At 63.4% G+C, this 22,642-nt stretch overlaps 1 protein-coding gene across 1 annotated transcript in view; it reads left to right on the top strand.

Moving 5' to 3' along the window:
• CCDC33 (coiled-coil domain containing 33) overlaps positions 1-22,642 on the top strand; it is a 64,786-nt gene that overhangs the window by 7,480 nt on the left and 34,664 nt on the right. The window contains exons 3-11 of the mRNA XM_089311026.1: positions 1,247-1,406; positions 5,270-5,516; positions 10,185-10,294; positions 11,501-11,632; positions 12,662-12,753; positions 13,697-13,817; positions 19,479-19,608; positions 19,883-20,016; positions 20,688-20,759. Of these exons, the coding sequence (XP_089167152.1) occupies positions 1,247-1,406; positions 5,270-5,516; positions 10,185-10,294; positions 11,501-11,632; positions 12,662-12,753; positions 13,697-13,817; positions 19,479-19,608; positions 19,883-20,016; positions 20,688-20,759 (1,198 nt within the window). The remainder of the gene's footprint in view (positions 1-1,246; positions 1,407-5,269; positions 5,517-10,184; positions 10,295-11,500; positions 11,633-12,661; positions 12,754-13,696; positions 13,818-19,478; positions 19,609-19,882; positions 20,017-20,687; positions 20,760-22,642) is intronic.

Genomic DNA, 22,642 nt, shown 5'->3' with positions numbered 1-22,642 from the left:
CAGGGGCCAGTGGTTGGTTCTGGGGCGGGGACAGCACGCGGCAGGCCCCGGACGTGTGCAGGGTAGAACCAACGGCCGCCTCCCAGCAGGCCCCACCCACTGTCCGTGACCGTGCCCACGCTGAGGCCCAGGTTCCCGGCACAGGACCCCACACCCCGGCAGGTCCGAGCACATGGCCTGAACTCCACCAAGAGAGGCCAGGAGTCAGACAGCGGAGGCAGTCAGACAGCGGAGGCAGTCAGATGGCAGAGGCAGGCTGGCATGGTCCCCTTCTGCCCAGCCCACATTCCCGCTATGCCCAGGCTGCCCGTGTGAGAAAGGGGGAGTTCAGAAGAGTGGACATTCACAGTGACCGGCCCATCAGGAGGGTCCCCAGTCACCACAGGACCCCCCAAAGCTGTCTCGTCCACGCTGTCCCTTCCGTCTTCAGCTATGGTGTGGACTGACAGGTGGACACCCTCCTCTGCCCTGATACTGCTCCCAGGGACCCCCGCAGCTGTGCCTCGGGGCAGACTCCAGCGTGGGCCTCCAGGGGCTGGCAGACGGGGCAGGCTGCAGCCTCTGGCAGATAAGAGCCCTGGAGAGCCACAGCAGAGGGGGAGGCTCCACCACGCCCCCGGCACCAGGGCTCTGGCCTGAGGTTGCACACCCTGGGGCAGGGCTGCCTTTCCGCCGTGGGTGGTGATGAGGGGCGTGTGTTGTCATGGAGGTGCCCCAGAACAGGGGGGCTGACTCAGATGAGTGGGAGGGAGTACTGGGGGAGGGGGAGTGGCAGTCTTGCTTTCTTTAAAGATTTATTTATGTATTTGAAAAGCAGAGAGATGGGGCGGGGGGAATCTTCCATCCACTGGTTCACTCCACAAGCGGCCATAACAGTCATGGTTGGGCCAGGCTCAAGCCAGGAGCCAGGAACTCCATTCGGGTCTCCCACCTGGGTACAGGGGCCCAAGCACTTGGGCCGTCCTCTGCTGCTTTCCCAGGCGCATTAGCAGGGAGCTGTATAGGAAGTGGAGCAGCCGGGACTCGAACCAGGGGCAGCTTAACCCCCGACACACACCCGGGCCACCATGCTGGCTGGGCAGTGGGTCGGGGCCGACAAGTCTTTTGCCTTTACCACAGCTCCCTGGAATCCCAGAGTTCCTTAGAATGTGAGTTTTCCTTTGCAGGGGCCGAGCCCAGCAGAGGGGGCCGGGTGGGCACAACTTGGAATCTGCAGAGCAGGGGGCAGTGGTTGGTTTTGGGGCAGGGACAGCGTGCAGCAGACAGCTCATCAGAGGCCAGTGAATACGCGGGCCCGGGCTCGGGAGCCCACCACTCGGCCTGGAACAACCACGGAGTTTGTGCCTCCGGTGGCAGCCCCTGGGAGCTCTCGGGACCAGCTGCCCGCCTTCTGCAGCGTGGACTGGGTGAGGCAGGGGTGGGGGCGGCTGCCTCTCCCTACCTCCCCAGCCCCACTCTGTGCCTGCCCAGTAACCCTAGGGCAGCGAGGCTGAGGGCTTTCCCAGGGGCCCAGGGGGACACTGCACATGGGCTCAGAGAGAAGCCACCGAGAGGAAGCCTAGCCAGGGAGGGCCACAGACTCGCCTCTACGCCCCCAACTCACGCTCCCAACCCAGATCCTGTGTGCGGGCCACAGCGCCTCCCGCTGGCCAAGCCTCAGCTCCATCCTCCTGTTGGGAGGGTCCTGTGCACCTGTGTGAGCCCCACCCGCTCCGGTCCAGCCCAGGCAGGCTCTGACGGCTCGACCACTGTGAGAGCCTGGGCTGCTGGATTGAGAGGCCACTGTGTGTCCTTCCGGGGGTGGACAGAGGCCTGTGGGGAGGAGGGGGCTGCTGGGTGCAAGTGGCAGGTAGAAGGAGATCACCCTGCTTTCTGGGGCAGGACACCTGGCCTGAGGACTCTGACCCGTGCCCCCAGCTTCCCTCTCCGTCTTCCCAGGTGAGCCAGCAACAGGGAACCTCTTGTCCACCACCTGTGCTCCTCCTCATGCACGCCTGACCACCTCCTTACCCAGGGGCTTCTGGAAATAGCACCTGGGCACCGGGACCCCAAGCAGCCAAACAGATGCGCCCCCCCACCCACACACACCAGTGGCTGCACGAGTCAGGCCCCGCCTCCTGGGCGGAGCTGTGTCCTTGCTGCTTTGAGAGGAGTGGGAGGTGGCTCAGGGCAGCCACGCGAAGGCTGGCAGATGGCTGGTGGCATGCAGACCCCTCTGGGGCAGCCGGTATGTCTGCTGGAGCAGGGTGGGGGTGGCACAGAGTGCCCCCTGTCTCTATCCCGTCCTGTGCTCTCCCACTGCCCACCTGTATCCACCAGGCAGCCCCTGGGCGCAGCGCATTTTCCCTTGGCCATGACCTTGCAGAGGAGAGCAAAGTCCCTCCGCCTCCCTCCCACTTACAGCTGCCCTGGAGACAGCCCCAGGGACACTGGGCTTGGGCTCGGAGTTGGTCCAAGACACACATGCGCCCCTGCAGTGTCTGAGGTGGGGCCTGGGCTGGGAGGATCCCGTGTCCTGTGGTGTGGGGCCCAGGCCTGCTGCGTCCCCACCCCAAGGCCATCTGGACGGAGTCAGAGGCCTTGGACAGCAGGTGCCACCCTTGGCTCCCCCCGCCTGAGGGCTCTGGGGGCAGGGACGCAGGGGACTCAGACCTTGCCAAGGAACCACAGGGGAGGCCTGGGGGGGTGGAGCGAGTTGGGGGGGGGGCAGATCTGGGCTCTGACTCACTCCGCCGCGTGCCCAGCTTGCTATGACGAGCTGGTGCCCTTCTTGTTCTTCAGCTACTAGAATAGCGTCAGGGCCCAGGGGAGGCAGCTGTACCAGGAAAAGCCATTACCTGACAAGCCTCCCCCTGCTAAAAGCCTCCCCTCCCCCTGGGCTCCCTCTGCACTCACGCAGCCCTGAGGAACCTGGGGTGTGTGTGCTGGGGGCGGGGGACACCGGCTTAACTCCTTCCAGCCTGAGGGACGCCGGGCCAGCTCCCGCTCCAGCGGGTCAGGTGGGCTCTTTGGACCCTGCCTGTCGGCCTGGCCCACCCCTTTCCGCCTGGAACTCTCGCTGGGGGTGGGGGGTTGGGAGGAGAGAGGCTGGCTGGCCCGAATCCTGCCTGAGACTCACGCCCTTGCTCTGCGCTCCCCGGGGAGTCTGGGAGCAGTGGGCTGTGACACTGGGGTGTGGGGAGCAACCCGGACTAGACTAAGTTACTGGAATTAAGACTTATTCTATGCATCTGCTCTCCCACAATATGGCGCTGGGAGAGGAGGAAACAGCTTCTACGCAGCTGCCTCCAGTTCAACCAATAAACTGTAGGACTTGCTCCTGATTGGAGGAGAGCAGCGTACTCGGCGTGTGGGTAGCAGAGTTGGGATTGGCGGAAGAGGACTATAAAGGAGGAGAGAGACAACATGCACCAGGAACATCTAAGGGGAACATCTAAGAGGAACACCTGTGCAGCCCCCGAGAGAGCCAGCCGGCGGTGTGCTGCTCCCCTGCGGAAGTGGGGAAAGTGGCAGGGGGAACCGCCCTTCCACGGAGGTGGAAGGGACAGTAGCCAACCCGGGAAGAACCAGCAGCAAACCCGGGGAGGGCCGAGAAGATGAAAGAACAGCGCAGGGTCCTGTGTCGTTCCTCCACGAAGACGGGGAGCGACACTGGGGCACAGCGGCCCGTCTTGCTCCCTGCCTCTCTCCCTGCCTGTACCTCCTGCTGCCCCCGTGCTGGTCCCCCAGGAAGAGCTGGGAGCAGAGCGCCAGCCCTGGGCAGAGGTTCTGAGGGCTCAGGTCAGGGTCGGGGGATGGCTGTGGGGAGGGAGAACCAGGGCCCGGGGAGCTCAGATCCTGCAGGAAGGGAGCTGTGGGGGGCAGGGGTGGCCCCAGCACTCCTGGGGGGGACTCAGACTCTGGTGAGGGGGAGGACCCCCTTCTCAGCCCAGAACCCCCCCAGCTCCTTCCCCCTGCCCTTGGTGATGCCAGGCTGTCTGACAAACCCCGAAGAAGCCTCCTTGCTGGGCGCCGTCCACACTGTCCTCCCAGCATCCCTGAGCACCCTCTGCCAGGAGGCCTCGCATCTCAGGGAGGGGCGGGCACCCTGCCAGGCTCCATCCGGGCTGGACACTCGCTGTGGTGGGACTCCCAGGCCTGGGCTCTCCTCCAGGACTCCATACCTTGGCCAGAGCAGCCACAGACCCCAACGATGGGCCCCATTTTGGGGTCACAATGGGGAGAAACCAGGCTAGGAGTAAGGAAAAGGCAGACCTCCCCTGCCACGGGGCAGAGGTGAGGGGTGAGGCTTGTATGTGAGTCATTTAAGGCGACAGTTACTGAGCACGGGTGGCACTTGGCGATGTGATGGGCGCTGTACCTAAGAACTCATTCCCTCCCCTCCGGTACAACCCTGCAGCCTGGGCGCACCTTGCCCAAGGTCACACAGCCAGCCTGGGGGACAGCCAGGATCTGCAGCCCACTGGTCTGACAGCAAGATCCCTGTGGCTCTCACTGTGCCGCCCTGCCTCTCCATGAGAGCAGAACAGGAGTCCTCAGTGGACCCCGGAGCTGGGGGCTAGGGCCCTCCGACCCCCTGCCATAAGGGCAGGGCTGCAGTGAGCCCCAGTGTCACTTCTGTGAGACGAACAGAGGTGGTAGTGAGGGTCGGGCATCCCAGAAGTCTTCCTGGAGGGGAGAGGGACAAGCTGGGCTGGCCAGGGCCACAGGTGGGCTGCGCCGAGGCCTGGGGCAGACTGCCCCCTCCCCGGGCCTGCCCCGCAGGAGTGATGAGAGGCTCCTGGGGGTGCTGTTCCTGTGCCTCCTCCCAGCCCAGGGGTGTGAGCGGGGGTGCAGCTCCCGGGGCCCAAGTCCCTCGGCTGAGTCCTCACGCCACAGTGCAGTGGCTGGAGCAGTGGCACCGCTCACAGCTCCGGTCCCAGGTGCCCTGTGCCGGGCTCTGGGGGGCCAGCCTGGCATCCTGTACCTAGCAGACGCTGCTCTGCACAGCAGCTGTGTGCTCGCTGAGGGGGCGGAGCTGGGGGCTGGGCCAGAAGCCTTGGGGAAAGGGGGGCACTGCCCCGGCCCCTTGCCGGGAGGCCTCCTCCCTCTGGACAGATCCCACAGGAGGTACCAGAGGGGGTCCACCCCCAGGCTCCTGCAGGTGCCCTCCGTGGCCAGGGCCAGGCAGGCGCACGGCCGAGGTGTCCACCCCTGAGCTCTGGTGCCCTGGACTGGGAGAGGCCTCAGCGGACAGTGGGCTGCGACCCCCTGAGCATCCGTGCGTGAGAGGCGGCTCCCCAAGTCCCCTCTCACTGCTGTTCACCGGCAGTGGACGGCGCGGAGCGCCCCGCGGCCGGCAGGACGCTTCCCCCGACTCACCCTGGCTCGCCCCTCTCCCAGGAAAACCACATCCGAGGAAGCCAAGGAGCAGAGCTCCCACGCAGTCACCTCCGTGACCCCGGAGCCCACCCGAGCCCCGATCTGGGGGGACACGGTGACAGTGGAGATCGAAGCGGAGGACGCTGGGCGCGAAGGTGAGCCTGGGGGGCCCGAGTGGGTGTGTGCACGCATGCGCATGTGAGGGCCTTGATCGCAGACCCCGCGGCTAAGGCGGAAGCCATCCGCTCTCACCCCCAGCTGGGTGCTACCTGAACGCCTCCTTGGGCGCAGTACAAAGCACTTAAAGAAAAGACATCATAACACGTCACGCCTCATCTCCCCGCCCGGCCTGCTCGGAAAATGAGTTGTTCCAGATAAATGAATCCTCGGGGTGACGCGCGCTTACCTTTTTTATGACCATGGTTATTACTTCCACGGCTGCTATTGGCGCGCCTCCCGCTGAAAGCGCCGTTCCAGCTCCCCAGCCCGTCCCTCTCACTGCTCCCCGGGGTCACCGCCTCCGAGGGGCACCGCGGCCTCCCAGGGCTGGGAAGAGAGCACCCAGGGCCAGCTCTGCACCCCTCTGCGGTACCCATGCAGTTCGGTTTTGTTGTTGTTGTTGTTGTTGTTGTTGTTGTTGTTGTTTTGACAGGCAGAGTGGACAGTGAGAGAGAGAGACAGAGAGAAAGGTCTTCCTTTGCTGTTGGTTCACCCTCCAATGGCCGCCGCGGCTGGTGCACCGCGCTGATCCGATGGCAGGATCCAGGTGCTTCTCCTGGTCTCCCATGAGGTGCAGGGCCCAAGCACTTGGGCCATCCTCCACTGCACTCCCGGGCCACAGCAGAGAGCTGGCCTGGAAGAGGGGCAACCGGGACAGAATCCAGCGCCCCGACCGGGACTAGAACCCGGTGTGCCGGCGCCACTAGGTGGAGGATTAGCCTAGTGAGCCGCAGCGCCGGCTCAGGTTTTGCTTTTTATTATTTTTTTTAAATATTTATTTATCTGAAAGAGTCACGGAGAGAGACCGAGGTCTTGCATCCCCTGGTTCACTCCCGCAGATGACTGCAACTGCCCAGGGCTGGGCCAGGTTGAAGCCGGGAGCCAGGAGCTTCATCCAGGTCTCCCACGTGGGTGCAGGAGTCCAAGTCCCTGGCCATCTTCTGCTGCTTGCCCAGGGTGCTGGGTCGGAAGGGGAGCAGCTGGGACTGAACCAGCCCCCATATGGAATGCTGTGGCTTTACACGCTGAGCCACGGCTTTGGTGTTCTGGGAATTTTCCGGATCCTTGCCGGTTCCTCCTCGGGGGTCAGACGGAGCCGCAGGTCCCTGGGCACACACACGCCTGTGCACACGTGTGGGCTCCACACCATGGGCCTGTCTGCCATCCACTCTCAGGCGGAACTTAGGCTGGGTACTTGACGGGGTGCTGATGGCTGATGCCAGCGGGAACCAGCGGTGCCCAGCGATGTCTCTGTGCTCAGCTGGTGAGAGAGAACCTGGGGCTCGCTCCCCGCAGGTGGTCTCCAGACCAGGGCAGGCTTCCCCGGTCCCCAAGAAACCCTGCCAGGGACTGCAAGAGTCAGCAGGTGGGGAGAGGACTGTCAGGAGGGAGGAGCCTGCCTAGAAAGGGAAGGGGCAAGTTCTAGGTCAAGTGGAAAAGACTCTTTGCCTTTAAAGGAACAGGTGGAGCAGTCGGGATGGTTTGAGAAGGCGCAGAATGGAGGGCAGCTGACCCAGGCGCTCACGCTGGTGCACGTGTCTGTGGCAACTGCCTGCTGGCTCCTGTGTGTGTGTGTGTGTGAGCATGTGCAGTGTCAGGGCTGTCGGCACCTGTGTGTGTGTGGACAGCAGTGAGAGCGTGAGTATGTGTCGGTGAGTGACCCAGCCTGGGCCCAGCACATCCGGGTGTGAGGAGGTCAGCAATGCATATGCAGCAGGGAGGGGACAGGACAGGCTGTGGGAGGGACAGGAGGGCGAGGAGGCCACAGGGGCAGGCCGGGAGCCCTGGCAGGCGCCTCTCGGCAGATGGGGGCGGCTGCCTGCCTGTTGGAACCTGCTTGGAAGCGGTTGCTGTGGTGACGTCTGCGGGTGGGAGAGATGGGGGCCGGGCCAAGAAGGGGGAAGAGTAGGAGGGAGCTCGAGGATGTGTTAATGAAAATCGAGGGGGAGTTGCAGCCCCCGGGGTCAGGCGGGCAGCAGAGACAGCCTGTCAGCGGCACAGAGGGCACGGCAGGGGGCTGGCCAGGCACAGTGTCCACAGTGGAAGCTGATGAAGCGAGCTTGCCACAGGGAGACAGGCACAGGGCGGCGGAGCTGCTGGCTGCCCACACGCAGCTCCAGAGGACGGGCGGGGGCTGCAGGGCCCCCCTCTCCTGCTCGGCCTCAGCCAATGCTGGCTGGATTTGGAGACTCAGGGTCCATGGCAACTGGGTGTGGGGGCTGCGCCGCCACAGCTCCTGCTGCGGCTCCATCTGGCTGAGTTATCTGAGGTCTGTCTGGGTTGGGTGAGCCACAGGTGGACCCCAGGAGGACCCCAGTGACTCCATAGGACAGCCAGCACTAAATTCATAGCCTGAAAAACACACACACTCCTCCATCAACTGTCCTGGGAGAGGGCTGAGGTCTTTTTCTTTTTAGGATTTTATTTATTTATTTGAAAGGCAGAGTAACAGAGTTGGAGAGACAGAAAGAGGTCTTCCATCTGCTGGTGCACTCCTCAGATGGCCACAACAGTCAGGGCCATCCCCAGATGGCCGAAGCCAGGAGCCAGGAGCTCCACCTGGGTCTCGCAAGGGGTGCAGGGGCCCAAGCACTTGGGCCGCCTTCCGCTGCTTTCCCAGGCACTGGAGCCATCACTCAGATTCCCTGCACGACAACCCAGTCCCGGGCTCTTTTCCTTTTTCACATTAACATTTTAAAGAGCAAGAGCAGGAAGCCCGGAAAGGTTGTGACTCACTGAAGGCCCCGCGGCAGGCTGGTGTCTGGGAGCAGCTGCGTCTGCTGGCTGCGCAACCCTCACCCGACCCGTTTTCCCCAATCAGTCTCCAGACCGGCTGTGCCGTCTCCTTCCTGTGAGTGTGGGTCCAGGTGGCCAGCTCCTGAGAGAGCCTAGCAAGTGCCTTGCCCTCTGTGGGGTCTGTGTGCGTGGGAGGAGACAGAGGGAACGCTGGGTAGCAAGACCCTCAGCTGCCTCTCCTTCTGTTGTATCTGCGCCGGCCCAGCCCCACACCACCCTGCCTGCTCGGCCCAGCCCCACACCACCCTGCCTGCTCAGCCCAGCCCCACACCACCCTGCCTGCTCGGCCCAGCCCCACGCCACCCTGCCTGCTCAGCTGCCTCACCGGCGCTGTCCCTGGTACTGAAACTTCCTGCTCTCGGAAGACAGAGAGCCTCACCCTCCTCTCCTTCCTTCCAGACTCCCTGGATCTCCCTTTGCCTTCACCCCTCCTCCCTCCGCCTCATTCCTCCTCCACCCTACTCTTCCTTTCCTCCCCCTCCCTCTCCTTCCTCCTCTGATCACAGATTTCCGGAACGGTGTGCCAAGTGCAGCCTCCCCCATCACCCACTTCCTAGCTGCATGGAGTTGAGCAAGCTACACCAGAGCACTTCAGAAGTGCACAGAAACAGGCTTGAAAGATAAGTCTAGGGGCTGGTGCTGTGGCACAGCAGGTTAAACTACCCATGTGGATGCCAGTTCGAGTCCCGGCTGCTCCACTTCCAACCCAGCTCCCTGCTAATGCACCTGGGAAAGCAGCAGAAGATGGCCTGAGTGCATCTCCATGTGGGAGACCCAGAAAAAGCTCCTGGCTCCTGGCTTCAGTCTGGCCAAGCTCTGGCCATTGTGACCATTTGGGGAGTGAACCAGCAGATGAAAGATCTCTCTCTCTGTCTGTCTGTCTCTCTCCTCTCTCTGCATGTAACTCTTTCAAATAAATAAATCCTTAAAATCAGTTTATTTGGGGGCCAAAGCCTTCAAAAAGTTAGTGGAAATGCATGTAATGAAAATAATAGTGCTGGGTTTTTTTGTGCCCCCAAATATATTTTGTTTCCATTTTCCATGAAATGTTGATGTCCCCTATTTCCATGAAATCACAAAGAACTCATTATAGGCCGGCGCCGCGGCTCACTAGGCTAATCCTCCGCCTAGCGGCGCCGGCACACCGGGTTCTAGTCCCGGTCGGGGCGCCGGATTCTGTCCCGGTTGCCCCTCTTCCAGGCCAGCCCTCTGCTGTGGCCAGGGAGTGCAGTGGAGGATGGCCCAGGTGCTTGGGCCCTGCACCCCATGGGAGACCAGGAAAAGCACCTGGCTCCTGGCTCCTGCCATCGGATCAGCGCGGTGCGCTGGCCGCAGCGTGCCGGCCGCGGCGGCCACTGGAGGGTGAACCAACGGCAAAAGGAAGACCTTTCTCTCTGTCTCTCTCTCTCACTGTCCACTCTGCCTGTCAAAAAAAAAAAAAACTCATTATATATGTGAATCACTTCTGTTTCCTAATGCACACTGAATTTGGTGTAAACTATTTTTTAGAAATCTCAGAGAGGGGTACCCTTCCAGTCTTCCCATGGATCTGCATGTGCACACGTGTGTGCACATGCGTGTGCAGCCCTGGGGCCTGGGCTCACTGCTGTGTGCATCCACTCTGGGCTGGGCGTTCTCGGGCCATAGGAGGGAATTGCTCTTGGGTCCTACCTGCACCTGGCATGGAGCCTTGCCCCGCCACGGGGGCTCAGACAGGGTGGGGCTGTGGGCATGCGCCTGGCCACACTGAGAGGGAGGGCGGTGCGCTGGGCCCTGCCCTGACCCCGGGATCGCCTGACTCCCTCCAGATGTGGTCCTCAAGGTGGTGGACAAAAAGAAGAAGGAGGAGCTTGTGTCCTGCACAGTCCCCATCAAGTACCTGCGTGTCTTCCACCCCTACCACTTCGAGCTGGTGATGGTGAGTCGCCCAGGGCCATGGAGCAAAGCGGGCGGGGCAGCCCACACCCACCCCACAGCATGACTACTCCACAGCTCCTGGCAGGCAGACAGGGAGATGTCCCAAGCCTGTGGAAGCCCCAGGTTCAGCTCTGTAACAGCCCTGTGTATGTGACACAGTGACCGCATTAAATGCACACATTGATGATGGGGAATGACCTCTGTGCAGAGCACCCTCTGTGTCCTGGGCGCCGGGGCTGACCCTCAAGGTGGAGCTGGTTTTGCACCTGTGGGCCTGGGATGCGGGTTTTGCTGAGGGCGAGCTGCCTCCCAGTCCACTTCTTCTTGTGCCCACGCTGCCGGGGCAGGAGGGGAAGGCTCAAGGGGGCTGGAGCATGTCTAGGGGTCAAACACTCGCAGCATGCGCCCTTCTAGTGGGTATGCACCTGGAGTAGTAGGAGCCTCAGGGCCCCTCAGCAGTCCCTGGCAGGGACGCCCAGCCCAGCCCCCCTGCCCACTGCTGTCCCAGTGCTCAGACTAAAAGCAGCCACTGTGTCCTGGGTCCTGGCCAGAGATGAACAGGAGCCTCCTTTCCCCTCCCCTGGGGTTTGGAAGGGAGAGCAGTGTGGGGCCAGAATGAGGCTTCCTACCCCAGGCCTGTTGCTCAGAGAGGACGCCAGCCCATAGGAAGCTCCTAAACCCGTACCCCACGCCCTCCAGCACAGGCGAGCTGCTCAGACTCACCTCCCGGCTCAGCTGGTGCGGTGACGTCCATGCCTGGTGCACAGGAGGTGGTGGGTCCCGGTTGGCTGTCCTCCTCCTGCCCCCTCCAGGCCTTGGCCCCCGACTCTCCCCAGCCCCGTGGTCTTCTTCTCCCATAGGCCTTGGGATGGGGGTTCCAGGCCAGGCAGGGGAGCAAAGGCCCCGAGACACAAGTGACGCCTCCCGGGGGAGCCAGCACTTAAGCTGCAGCTCTAGGCCCGTTATCACGTCTTTACCATGAGAGCAGGCAGGAGGGGACCCTTGTGAAGGCGTTGAAATATTCACGTGGAAAGGGGGAGGATTTATGTTATCGATCCCCTAGAAGGGCGCACAGGGACCATGAGCTTTCATTATGAGCTCGAGGCCCAGAGGAGCAATGCCGAGTGGTTGTCTGTGAGGGGCTGGATTTACGGCCAGGGCCTGCCCCTCGGCCACTCTCCTCCTCCTGTGTCCTCCCTGTGTCCAGCCCGTTGAGTCCAGGAAAGGCAGTGAAAGGAAAAGCATCGAAGCCGCGGCCAGCGCCCACCTGTACGCCACGGTCATTCGCAAGGGCAGCTGCATCCCCCGCTACATCGGCTGCACCCACACGGCGCTGGAGGTACCAGCACCGGGCTCTCAGGGGCGGCGGGCCTGGGCGGAGGGCCTGGGGAAGGACTCAGCAGGGGAAAAGCAGCTGGGCAGAGATGCCCTGGCCTCTCCCGGCCTCGCCGACTGCGGAAATCGGAGGAAGGAGGCTTGGCCCCAGTTCTGCCCCTCGCGCACCGTCCCTGGGCTGCGGGAGCCTGCCATGGCCCAACGTCCCTGGCTCTTCCCTCTGCCCCGCCCCTCTCTCTGGGGTAGTGACCCCAGTCCTGGCCTCCCCGGCGCTGTGCTGGCGAGTGGGGCAGGAGTGCACTTCTTTCTTTGCCCGTCATTTCCACTAGCCAGGCTCCAGCCTGGGCCTGTCCACCCTCCCAAGCTGTTGATTGGTTGAGACAGGCACGGCCTAGGCCATGTGTGAGAGGCACATCCGGCTGTGGCCTGGGTTCCATCAGGATGGGAGTCCCAGACCCTGACTCTCGCTTCCCTCACCACCCCGTGGCCCATCTGTGCTCCCGGCCCTGGCACTGTGAGCCCAGAAGGGCAAGGGCTTCAGACCCAGCTCACAGCTGAGGACGCTGAGGCCCAAGGGGGTGTGGTGGACACGTCAGCTCGGGTCCGCCCTGCACGAGCCCCCCACCACATGCCCCCCTCTCGTCTGTCTCGTCCTTTGCACCCAACAAGGCAGCAGCTTGGCTCCGCAGGGCAGGCAGGGGGCTGCACCCCGGGTGGATCCACCCCAGTCCTCTGACTTCCTGTCTGTGACCTGGGCGGGGCTTCCTGCTCCCAGCCTCAGGTAGGGGGCACAGCAGGAGACCTTGCTCCCGATGCCCACAAGGTCGCTGTCTCGGCCACACCTGGCCACGGTCAGCACAGAGCAGGTGCAGTCAGCCCACACGAGTGAGGGCCCCCAAGCCGCTGTGTGCAGTGAACTGGCAACCAGCTGAGAGGGAACAGTGGCCGAGGGGGGAAGGGCTTGGGGGAAAGGCCCAGGGGTCTCTCAGGGCTGAAGCCACACGGGGTCCACCTGCCTCCTCTCTCCTTCCAGATCTTTCTCCGGGGAGTCAACGAGCCCCTGATCAACAACCGGAGCCCCATGGTAGTGATTGCCCGGGTGGTTCCCAACTACACGGAGTTTAAGTGAGTGGGTCCTGGGCTGGACCCAGGCTGTCAGGGGCCTGGAGGCCTCCTCACCGGGAGTGAGGCTACAGGGGGCTTCCTGCAGTGGACCCTGCCTCTGTGTCCCCACGAATGTGCAGGGAAGGGCAGGGGTGGGGGAGAGGAGGGCCCAGCATCAGGCTGCGGAGCTGGGGCAGCCAGGTGTGAGGAGGACCAGAGGGGTCCCCGTTGTCTGTCCAGCACCCCCAGACCTGCCCCTATCCCACAGGTCACCTCCAGTGTCCCCTTTCCTGCTCTAGCTCAGGGCCACAGGCTCTGGCTGGCAGTTGTCCCCAAAGGAAGGCAGCCCCGGGCTGTCTCGGACCCTCACCTTGGCCTCCTCCTGGCCCCAGCCATGCCTCAGGCCTCCCCTCCCCCAGACATCCTTTTGAGTTTGCTGGGCTCATGGTCCTTGGGGGGGAGAGCTTAGCCCCCCAGTCCAGAGAGCATAGCACACACACACGCACACATGCAGTGCAACATACGAACACACACATCATGCAATGCCTGTGTGCATAACATGTGTGTTACATGTGCACACAACACACGTTGTGATACATGTGCAGTACACGCACACACACCTGGGCCCTGCCGCGGCAGGTCCCCCACAGCACGGGGGACCATCCCAACGAGCCTTTTTGACTCGAGACCCACTTTTAAATGGAGAGCGGAAGCCTAGGGGCTGGCCAGGCCGCAGCGCACCACAGATCGGGGGCTGAGCGCAGCGGCCTCCCTCCTGACCACCACGAGCTCTCCCGAGGCCTGGGCCAGGGTCAGGAGCACCAGGGCCCAGCAGCCACACCACAGGGGCTGAGCCAGCCCTGCGCTCTCCCCTCTCACATCGGTGCAGTGTCCAGGTGGGACCCCGGGCTGCTGGCTGGGGCACGGAGCCCAGAGCACTGACCCCGACTCCTCGCCCCTGCAGGGTCAGCCAGGCAAACCGGGACCCGGCCTCGGTGGGGCTGCCCATCACCCTGCTGTCTTTCCCTATCCCGTCCGTGATGAACTTCGACGTGCCCCGGGTCAGCCAGAACGGGTGCCCTCAGGTGAGCCCCTGCCCTCGCGCAGCCCCTGCCGGCCACACGTCTGGTAACCCTCCCCACACATCCATTCATTCGTTCATACTCCTGGGTACGCCCCCACATTCACTCATTCACACGCCTGGTGACTCCCACACACCCTCATTTATCCGCTCCCTGGCCTGCTGCACACCCAGGGCCGTGCTTGTCCGTGCTGCCTCCGGGCAGCTGGGCCTGGTGGCCGTGGGCACCTCGTGGGAGTGAACTCCAGCGCCCGTCTCAAGTGACCTAACAGGGAGGGACCGCGGAGATACTGTCCAACTCCACTTTCCCACGTGGACTGGAAATGGAGCAAGGGTTCCCGGGGGCTGGGGAGAGGGAGGAGGGGGAGAGTGAGCTCTGGAAACAGCGGACCGCGGGGAAGCCACTGCCGCCGCGGGGAAGCCACTGCCGCCGCCACCCCCCCCCCCGCAGCTGTGCACCGAGAAGGGCTGTAGTGCTCGGTTTTCTGTTAGGCATATTTTATCACAATAAGATTTTTGCAAATCAGTCAGGGGAGAGGAGTGGGGAGGGTGGCCTTGCCTCTCATATGGGCCCAGGCAAGGTGGACAGAGCTGTGTTGGGGTGGACAGGGGGGCCGTGTGTTTGAGTGGAGGGAAGGGTTACACATCGTGGCTGGGCCAGGGGAGCCACTGACCATGGTCTGCCGTGGGAGTCACCCCATTCAATGGCCCCAGCCTTCTAGGGGGCTTCCAGGACAGGTGGGGGCTCCTGGAGGTGCCTCTGGTTGTCTGCCCCCCCAAAGCTCATGACCAGCCCAAGACGCCCCTTAGGAACCCAGCCTTGCTTCAAAAGAAAAGACATTAGAACAGAGCGCGAGCGAGAGGGAAGGTGGGGAAGCTGGTGGGATGAAGGGGGCCCCCCGGGGACGGAAGCTTCAAACCCAAACCAATCTTCGGCCTGATTTCCCCAGAGGCACTCGCACATGGCCCTGCATTTTCCGGGAAATTATGAACCAATCAGCAGGCCCTCCCCAGGGGACAGGCGCCTCCCGCCCCGCCCCCAGCCTGCTGTAGTGAGCAAGCCCCTCCCACCCCAGCCCCTCTGCCCTGCCTGATGGGCCGGATGGGGGAGGTGCCCCCCACTGCGCCTTGGGGCCGGGAGGGGCAGCGGTGGCAGGGCACCTGTTGTAGGTCACGCGGCGCCGCGCAGCTGGGCCAGGCTGAGAACTCACTGGCCAGGAGCACAGAGCAGTCCTGCTGCCAGGGAGCCATGGGGAGCCCTGCCCAACCCCTCTGGGGCAGGGAGGCTGGGTGGGGTCATTTCCAGGGCCTGCTGGGTGCTGTCCAAACCGAGCATTGTGGCCAGGGGAGGGCTGGGTCAACTGGTTTTGACCTAGCTCTGCACCCTGCCAGCCCTGTGCCCCACGGCAAGTTGCTCCCCTCCCTGGCCCTGCACCCCTCTTCCTGGGCTAGCCAAAAGGACAGTTAGGGCCAAACGTCCCTGCCCAGGCCTCCTCCTCTTCCAGCCACACTTCCCAGGGGCCAAATGCCCCTCCGAGGCCAGCCTGGCCACCTGGCCCAAGCAGCAGAAACCTCAGCTTGCACACACTGGCCCACCAAGTGCCCATCGCAAGTGCCCATATAGGGGTCAGGCTGACCCACCCCCTCAGCTCAGCCTGGAGGCCTGGGGCTCTCTCCCACGTCCCAGAGTTGCCACTGTCGGGGTCTGCAGCTCACATGGGCAAACCCTTCTGGGCATCTCATCCAGGTGAGTTTACCAGGCCCCAAGACCAGCCCCACCCAGCAATCCCTTTGCAGACTCCACCCCCCTCGGCTCATTGGCCAGAGTGGGATCACCTGCCCTCTCCTGAGCCAATCACTGAGGAGGGGCGTGGCCACCTGAGGCGGAGCCGCCCTGTAGGCTGGGAGGCAGGGAGGGGAGGGCCCTGTCTCCTCACCTGTCTCAGGGCCCTGCACTCCCGTGAGTTCAGGGACAGGCAGGCGGTCAGGCCTGAGCCCCCTGCTGGACCTGCCCCAGGCAGGGACGGGTGACTCCCACGCTGCCCTTGACCCTCACAGGAGACTCTTGCCCACCCAGCAGGCTGCCCCTAGCACAGGCAGGGGCGGGGTCCCAGAGCCAAGGGGGGCCCCCAGGAGCTGAAGCACAAGCCCCGTGGGCTCCTGGGCCGGCTCCGTGCTCCTGCAGGGCCTGCACCTGTGTCCCAGCAGCCTCCTTGTGGGGAGCAACTCGGACTAGACTAAGTTACTGGAATTAAGACTTATTCTGTGCATCTGCTCTCCCACAATATGGCGCTGAGAGAGGAGGAAACAGCTTCTACACAGCTGCCTCCAGTTCAACCAATAAACTGTAGGACCTGCTCCTGATTGGAGGAGAGCAGCGTACTCGGCGTGTGGGTAGCAGAGTTGGGATTGGTGGAAGAGGACTATAAAGGAGGAGAGAGACAACATGCACCAGGAACATCTAAGGGGAACATCTATCTGAAGGAACACCTGTGCAGCCCCCAAGAGAGCCGGCCGGCGGTGTGCTGCTCCCCCGCGGAAGTGGGGAAAGTGGCCAGGGGGAACCGCCCTTCCACGGAGGTGGAAGGGTCGGTAGCCAACCCGGGAAGAACCAGCAGCAAACCCGGGGAGGGCCGAGCAGACAAAAGAACAGCGCAGGGTCCTGTGTCGTTCCTCCACGAAGAGGGGGAGCGACATAATGGTGCCGTGACTCGGATATGAAGCCTAGGCAGGGTTTAGTGTCGTTCCTCCATGAAGAGGGGGAGCGACACCTCCTGGCCCTCCTCCTCTGTCCCTCGAGAAGCAGCCAGGGCACACGCACCCCCCGTCCCCACCCAGGGCTGGGCCTTCCCCCATTGCCCACGGGATGAAGCCTCCACTCTCAGCCACGCCCACAGGGCCTGTCCCTTGATATGTGTCAGGGGCCCGAGTGTGTCCTATCGTGCACGTGTCCCCCCATGTACATCTCTCACATGTCCGTGCTCTGTCACACAATGCATGTCCTGTCATGTGTGTCCCGGCATGCACATTCTGTCACGCGTGGGTCCTGTCACGCGTGTTTAGTGCATGTGTTTCCCATCGTGTGTGCGAGTGTCCTGTTCCCCTGGAAGGCCATGAGCTCCTGGGGGCAGGGCCAGGAGGTGACCCGGTCAGCACCGGCTGGATTTACTTGAACCTTCATCGGAACAGTGACGTCTCTGTTGTCCCCTCTGACCGCGCCATAGGCTTGCGAGACAGGCAGCCCCAGGCCCTCTCCCGGGGCGCAGAGCAGGGAGGGTCCCACAGCCAGGCGGAGGCGGACCCGGGGCCCAGCTCCTGGGGTTCCCACTGCGGCATGGCAGTCCTGGACCTGGTGGGAGTGGGCAGCCCCCGGGGGGAGGGCAGGAGGGCCCAGGAGCCATGGGGTGAGGCTGTGCCCCCAGGAGGCCAGGTCTGCCTGTGTGGCTGCGGCTGATGGCTTTTCTGAGGAGCACAGCCGAGGGTTAACCACATCCCTTAGCTCCAAGCCACCATGGCTTTCCCGTCGGTCCCTGCAGGCAGTGTCCACCCCCACCCCAACACCAGCCACCTGCACCTGCACCACAGTCTTGGCATCAGACTCCCAGGTCCCTTAAACCTGAGTCCTCCCTCCCCCCAGCACAGGGGACAGCCTCCTCCCTCAGTCTAGGTCTGTGGGGGCCCTGCCCGGGGGCCTCCGCTGTCCCTTTGGAGCTCACAGCCACGCACTGCCTCTTACATTATTGGTCCCAGAGAGCAGCTTGACCCAGTCTGACCCAGGTGGGCTGGGGGGCAGCAGGGGCGGGGGCACAGATCCTCCCTGCCATCCCAGTCACTGTCTCGCTGCTAAGACACCCTGGCCCTGCAGTGACGGGCGTCGGGGGACCACCCGGGACAGGCGTGTCAGTGTGACATTCTGCCACGTGACGTGCCCCTCCCCTCCCCACACCCCCGCCACTGCGCCCACAGCTCCTGCAGCCTGCGACACATCCATGCTGACCTTTTCCATCCAAAGCTGCCTGATTCCCGCAGGGGGAGGGAGCGGGGGGTGGGAGGACCGGCCATGGAGGCTGACAACACGCAGACTCTGTGCCCCCTGGAGAGTCTGCCCCAGGACCTGCAGCCCCTCCCCATGCCGGGCCCACGCCTCCCACCTCCCCGTCCCCACCTTTCCCTGGAGCCCCCCTTGGCTTAGCCACAAAGTCCCCCAGAGCAGCTCAGACAACGACCCTGGGGACAAAGAGGGAGGGGACGCCAGGGCTCCTGGATGTGGCAGGATGTCCCGTGGTCACTGGGGTCGCGGGCAGCGAAAAGTCCTTGTGTCTGGGCCAGGGCCCGGTTTCCCTGGTGAAACAGAGATACAGCCTGGGACGACCGTGTCCACGTCGGAAGGCCTAGGTTCCGGTCCCGGCTCTGCTCCCCATGCCTGGGGCCTGCTCCCGCACACCCTGGGAGCAGCGGTGACCGCTGGAGAGCTCGGGTCTCTGCCACTCACCTGGAGACCCAGACAGGCTCCTGGCTGCTGGCCTTGGCCTGGCCCAGCTCCAGCTGTTACTGCAGGCACTGGGGAGTGAACCTGCAGATGGGAGACCTCTCTCTCCACCCCTCCCTTCCCTCCCTGTCTCTCTCTCTCTCTCTCTCTCTCTCTCTCTCTCCACCCCTCCCTTCCCTCCCTGTCTCTCTCTCTCTGTCTCTACCTTTTTTTTTTTTTTTTTTTTTTTTTTTTTTTTTTTTTGACAGGCAGAGTGGACAGAGAGAGAGACAGAGAGAAAGGTCTTCCTTTTGCCGTTGGTTCACCCTCCAATGGCCGCCGCGGCCGGCGCGCTGCGGCCGGCGCACCGCGCTGATCCGATGGCAGGAGCCAGGAGCCAGGTGCTTTTCCTGGTCTCCCATGGGGTGCAGGGCCCAAGCACCTGGGCCATCCTCCACTGCACTCCCTGGCCACAGCAGAGGGCTGGCCTGGAAGAGGGGCAACCGGGACAGAATCCGGCGCCCCGACCGGGACTAGAACCCGGTGTGCCGGCGCCGCTAGGCGGAGGATTAGCCTACTGAGCCGTGGCGCCGGCCTCTGTCTCTACCTTTCAAATAAATACATACTTAAAAAAAAAAAAAGACAGGATACTAGAGTGACAATTATACACAAAGCAGGCACAGGAAAGAAATTAGAAAGTGAGGTGGCCATCTTTTTTTAAAAAGAGTTATTTGTTTGCTTGTTTGAAAATCAGAGTTACAGAGAGACAGGCAGACAGAGACAGAGAGAAAGGTTTCCATCCGATGGTTCACTCCCCAAATGGCTGCAACAGCTGGAGCTGTGGCCGATCTGAAGCCAGGAGCCGGGAGCTTCCTCCAGGTCTCCGACATGGGTGCAGGGGCCCAAGGACTTGGGGCATCTTTCACTGCTTTCTCAGGGGCGTTAGCAGTGAGCTGGATGGGAAATGGAGCAGCCGGGACTCGAACCACCCCAGAGGCGGTTATCTTTACTGTGGGAACAAGGGGCCAGTCCCTGCCCTCCTGTGTGCCTTTCCCAGCGTTTATTCGCTGAACATGTATTGTCTTTACAATTGTGATGTGCACCTGTGGTGTGGGTAGACACACTGCCAAGTCTGCAGACGTGCATCGGTGTGGGAGAAGCCCCAGCCCCACCCCCCGCCCCCGCCTCTCCCTCCAGCTGTCCCAGCCTGGCAGCCCCCCAGAGCAGCCCCTGTGGAACCAGCCCTTCCTCTTCCAAGGCCGGGACGGAGCCACCAACTTCACGGAAGACGCCGCCCTGGTGCTGGAGTACTACTCCTCGGCTTCAGGTGCGTGTGCCCCGCACCAGGCCAGCACAGCCGCTCGCTAGCCGCCTCTGCCCAAGGGCCCCCAGGTGTCCGGGCAGCCTCGGAGGTGAGCGGCTTCCTGGCCCAAGTGAGGGCACTGTGGCCCAGGCAGAGCCGGTGGGCTGCTTCCTGCTGCGCACCTGCCACTGAGGAGGGAGGGGCAGAGGCTCAGGTGAAGCCAGGAAGACAGGCAGGTGATGTTGGGGGCGGGAGGCAAACACTGGGGTCTGCAAGCCCGCCTGGTCCCTCCCCTTAGGGAAGGGCAGTGAGCCCTGGAACCTGGGCCAGCCCCTGGGCGTCTCCGTGTTGCCGCTGAAGAGCCGTCTGTACCGCAAGATGCTGGCCGGGCAAGGTTTGAGAGGGCTGCGTGTGGAGCGGCTTCCCATCACGGTGAGCCCCGCCCCCGGCTGCTCGCCGCTGGCCCGGCTCCGCCCCCCACAAGTCCTCTGAGGTCTCCCACCCGGGACCAGCTAGGAGAGGGCCCCCCACTCCCGCCACCGCCCGCAGCCACCAAAACCCAGCGCAGCCTCTGAACAACCGGGAAGGAAGCCTCGGGCATTGCCCCCAAGCCCCAGGGACCCTGGAGGGAGAGGCCAGGGCCAGGCCTGAGCCGAAACCTGGGTTGCCCCTGTCCTCATTGTGTCCTCACCCCCTGTGAACCCTGTAGCTCTGTGCCCCGCCTCGGTTCCCTGCTTCCCTGGGGTGGCTGCCTGGGACCACCACTCACATGACCTCAGCTCACATGGCCTCCAGTCTCCCTGCCTCAGTCTCCTAGCATGTGAAATGCGTGCAGAGTAGGGCTGCCATGAAGTGCAGTGAGACGTCCCCAGGAAGGGGCTGCCCCATTTCTGTCACCGTCACCCATTACTACACCGACCTCACAGACTCGACCCATGGGGTTCCCCCTCCTGCTCAGAGAGGGTCCCCCAGTCTGCTGGAGTCCAGGAGGGAGGGGCTAGGTCCCTCCTTCTGGGCACAGCCCCTGCAGACCCTTTCCTGGGGAGCCCAGAACCGTGGCTGGCACTGCGCAGGCAGTGACACAGCTCCTGTCTCCTCCCCAGGACACGAGCCTGAAAACCATAGGCGGGGAGGCGCCCACGGTGGACATCTCCCTCCAGCTGTGCTCCTCCGAGGTAAGGTGCCGGCCTCATGGCCCTCCGCGAGCCACCTGGTGGGGCGGCTGCTGCGCACGCACCCTTGGTTAGCTGGCGTCCTGCAGGCAGACGGCCCTCCCCAGTGTGGCTGAGATGCAGACAGTGCAGGGCTGCCCCTTCCGGAGTTCCAGAGGGGTCCCCGGCCAGAGGGTCTGATGCCCCAGTTGGTCCCAAAGACCACCCACACTCCCTCTCACACAGCGCCTCCTCCCTGAAGCCAGCAGGGCTGCTCGGACCCCAGCCGAGGGAACCTCCTGGGTGCCGGGTGACAGCACAGAGTCACAGGAGGCTGGCACAGCACAATCCCTGCTCCAAGAACTGGGTGGGGACGCTTGGAATTGTCTGGGATTCTGCCAGCCACGTTGGCTCTGTCCAAGGGGGAGCCATGTGGCACTGAACCCTCCAATGGCTAGGCCTGGGGTCAGAGTCCAGCACGGACCCCGCTCGTTGGACCTGCTGGTGCTGGGACCCGGGCACATTAGGACGGGGGCCCAGCCCGTGTTGCAGGTGCCAGCGTCTGCTCCAGCCCAGACCGACAATGCCCCATAACGGAGAAAAGAGCCGCCATCTCTGGGGTGGTCCGTGGCCCTGAGACCCTACCCGAGGGGTCACGCGGTGGGTCAGGGAAGGGGTAGGGGCCAGCCTGGGACCCTCTCCTCACAGGGCCCCTGGTGAGGGTTTGCAGGGTCCCACCAGCGCCCCCTGCTGTGAGTACTCAGCATCGCCCCTGACTCCTGTTTGGGGAAGCATCTGTCATAGACCCCCGAAAGCACCCCCAAACCACCAGAGGAGGAAAGAGAAGACCCCCAAGCAAGGGGGAAGTACAGTCCTCGGGAAAATGTCACAGGGGCCCTCCGGGGCCTCGAGTCTCCCAGGCGCCCCCGCCGGCCCCTGCTCACCTCCCTCCACCTCGCATTCCCTCCACGGGGGCTTCTCCTGTCCTGTCAAGTGCCCCCCGGCTAGGAGACTGGTGGAGCCGGGCAGGCAACAGGCAGGCGGGCAGAGCACTTCCCCAGTCGCCCAGGGGCTGGGCACAAAGGTCCCCAGTGATGAATTATTCACCGGAGCTGTGCTAAGTGCAGAATTAATCCCTTTCCTTCCAGCTGGCGGGCTCACTAAATTATCCCTCCAAGTCATGCGGGAAATCACTGCCGAGTGTTTTGATCTGGGCCTCGCGGTTTTAGCCGCCGCCTCCCCCAGACCCCCCACCCCGGAGGCCGGTAATAAACCTTTTAGCAATGGATTTCTGAGAAGAAAGGAAAAGAGAGGGGGCAGAGACGGGTGTGCAGCAGGCAAACAGGGCCCGTGCAGAGTCGTTTTGTGCGATCCAGAATTCAGATGCTCCGGCCGACCCGGGCGCCCGCGTCCCGTGGGCTCCGAGCTGCTCGCCTGCAGCCGACGCCGACCGCACTGCACTGGCACATGCACACAGAGGCTGTCTCGCTTGGGAGCTGAATCGCTTCTTGGTGGTGGTGGGAATGGGAGCTGGCCAGTAGCCGAGTCGCTCTGATTCTGTAGTCGTGGAGACCCGTCTCGGGGGCCCAAGTGGAAGGAGCCCCTGTGGGTGGGCTCTCGGGGAGAGGCTCAGATTCGAGAGGTGGTCCCTGGTGTCTGGCAGGAAGTAGAATTTAGGCAGCTGCTGTGAACTCAAATGGCCGGAAGTGGAGCCGGCAGCCCTGGAGCCCATGTGCCTTGGAGCTCAGCTCCGCCTGGCGTGGACACGACCCTCGGCTGGTGTCTGGGCACCCCTCCCTCAGGCGCAGGGGAGCGCCTGCGGGGCCGCCGCCTTCTGCACGCCGCCTCACCATCTTGGCCATGATGCGGCATTGCCCTCCAGCCACTGCGCGCGTTCGGAGTGCCTG

The sequence above is a fragment of the Oryctolagus cuniculus genome, chromosome 12 (genome assembly GCF_051225735.1).
Source record: "Oryctolagus cuniculus isolate XC-2025 breed Fujian yellow rabbit chromosome 12, ASM5122573v1, whole genome shotgun sequence".
In the NCBI taxonomy this organism is placed as follows: domain Eukaryota; kingdom Metazoa; phylum Chordata; class Mammalia; order Lagomorpha; family Leporidae; genus Oryctolagus; species Oryctolagus cuniculus.
This window is presented reverse-complemented; position numbering and strand designations above follow the sequence as displayed.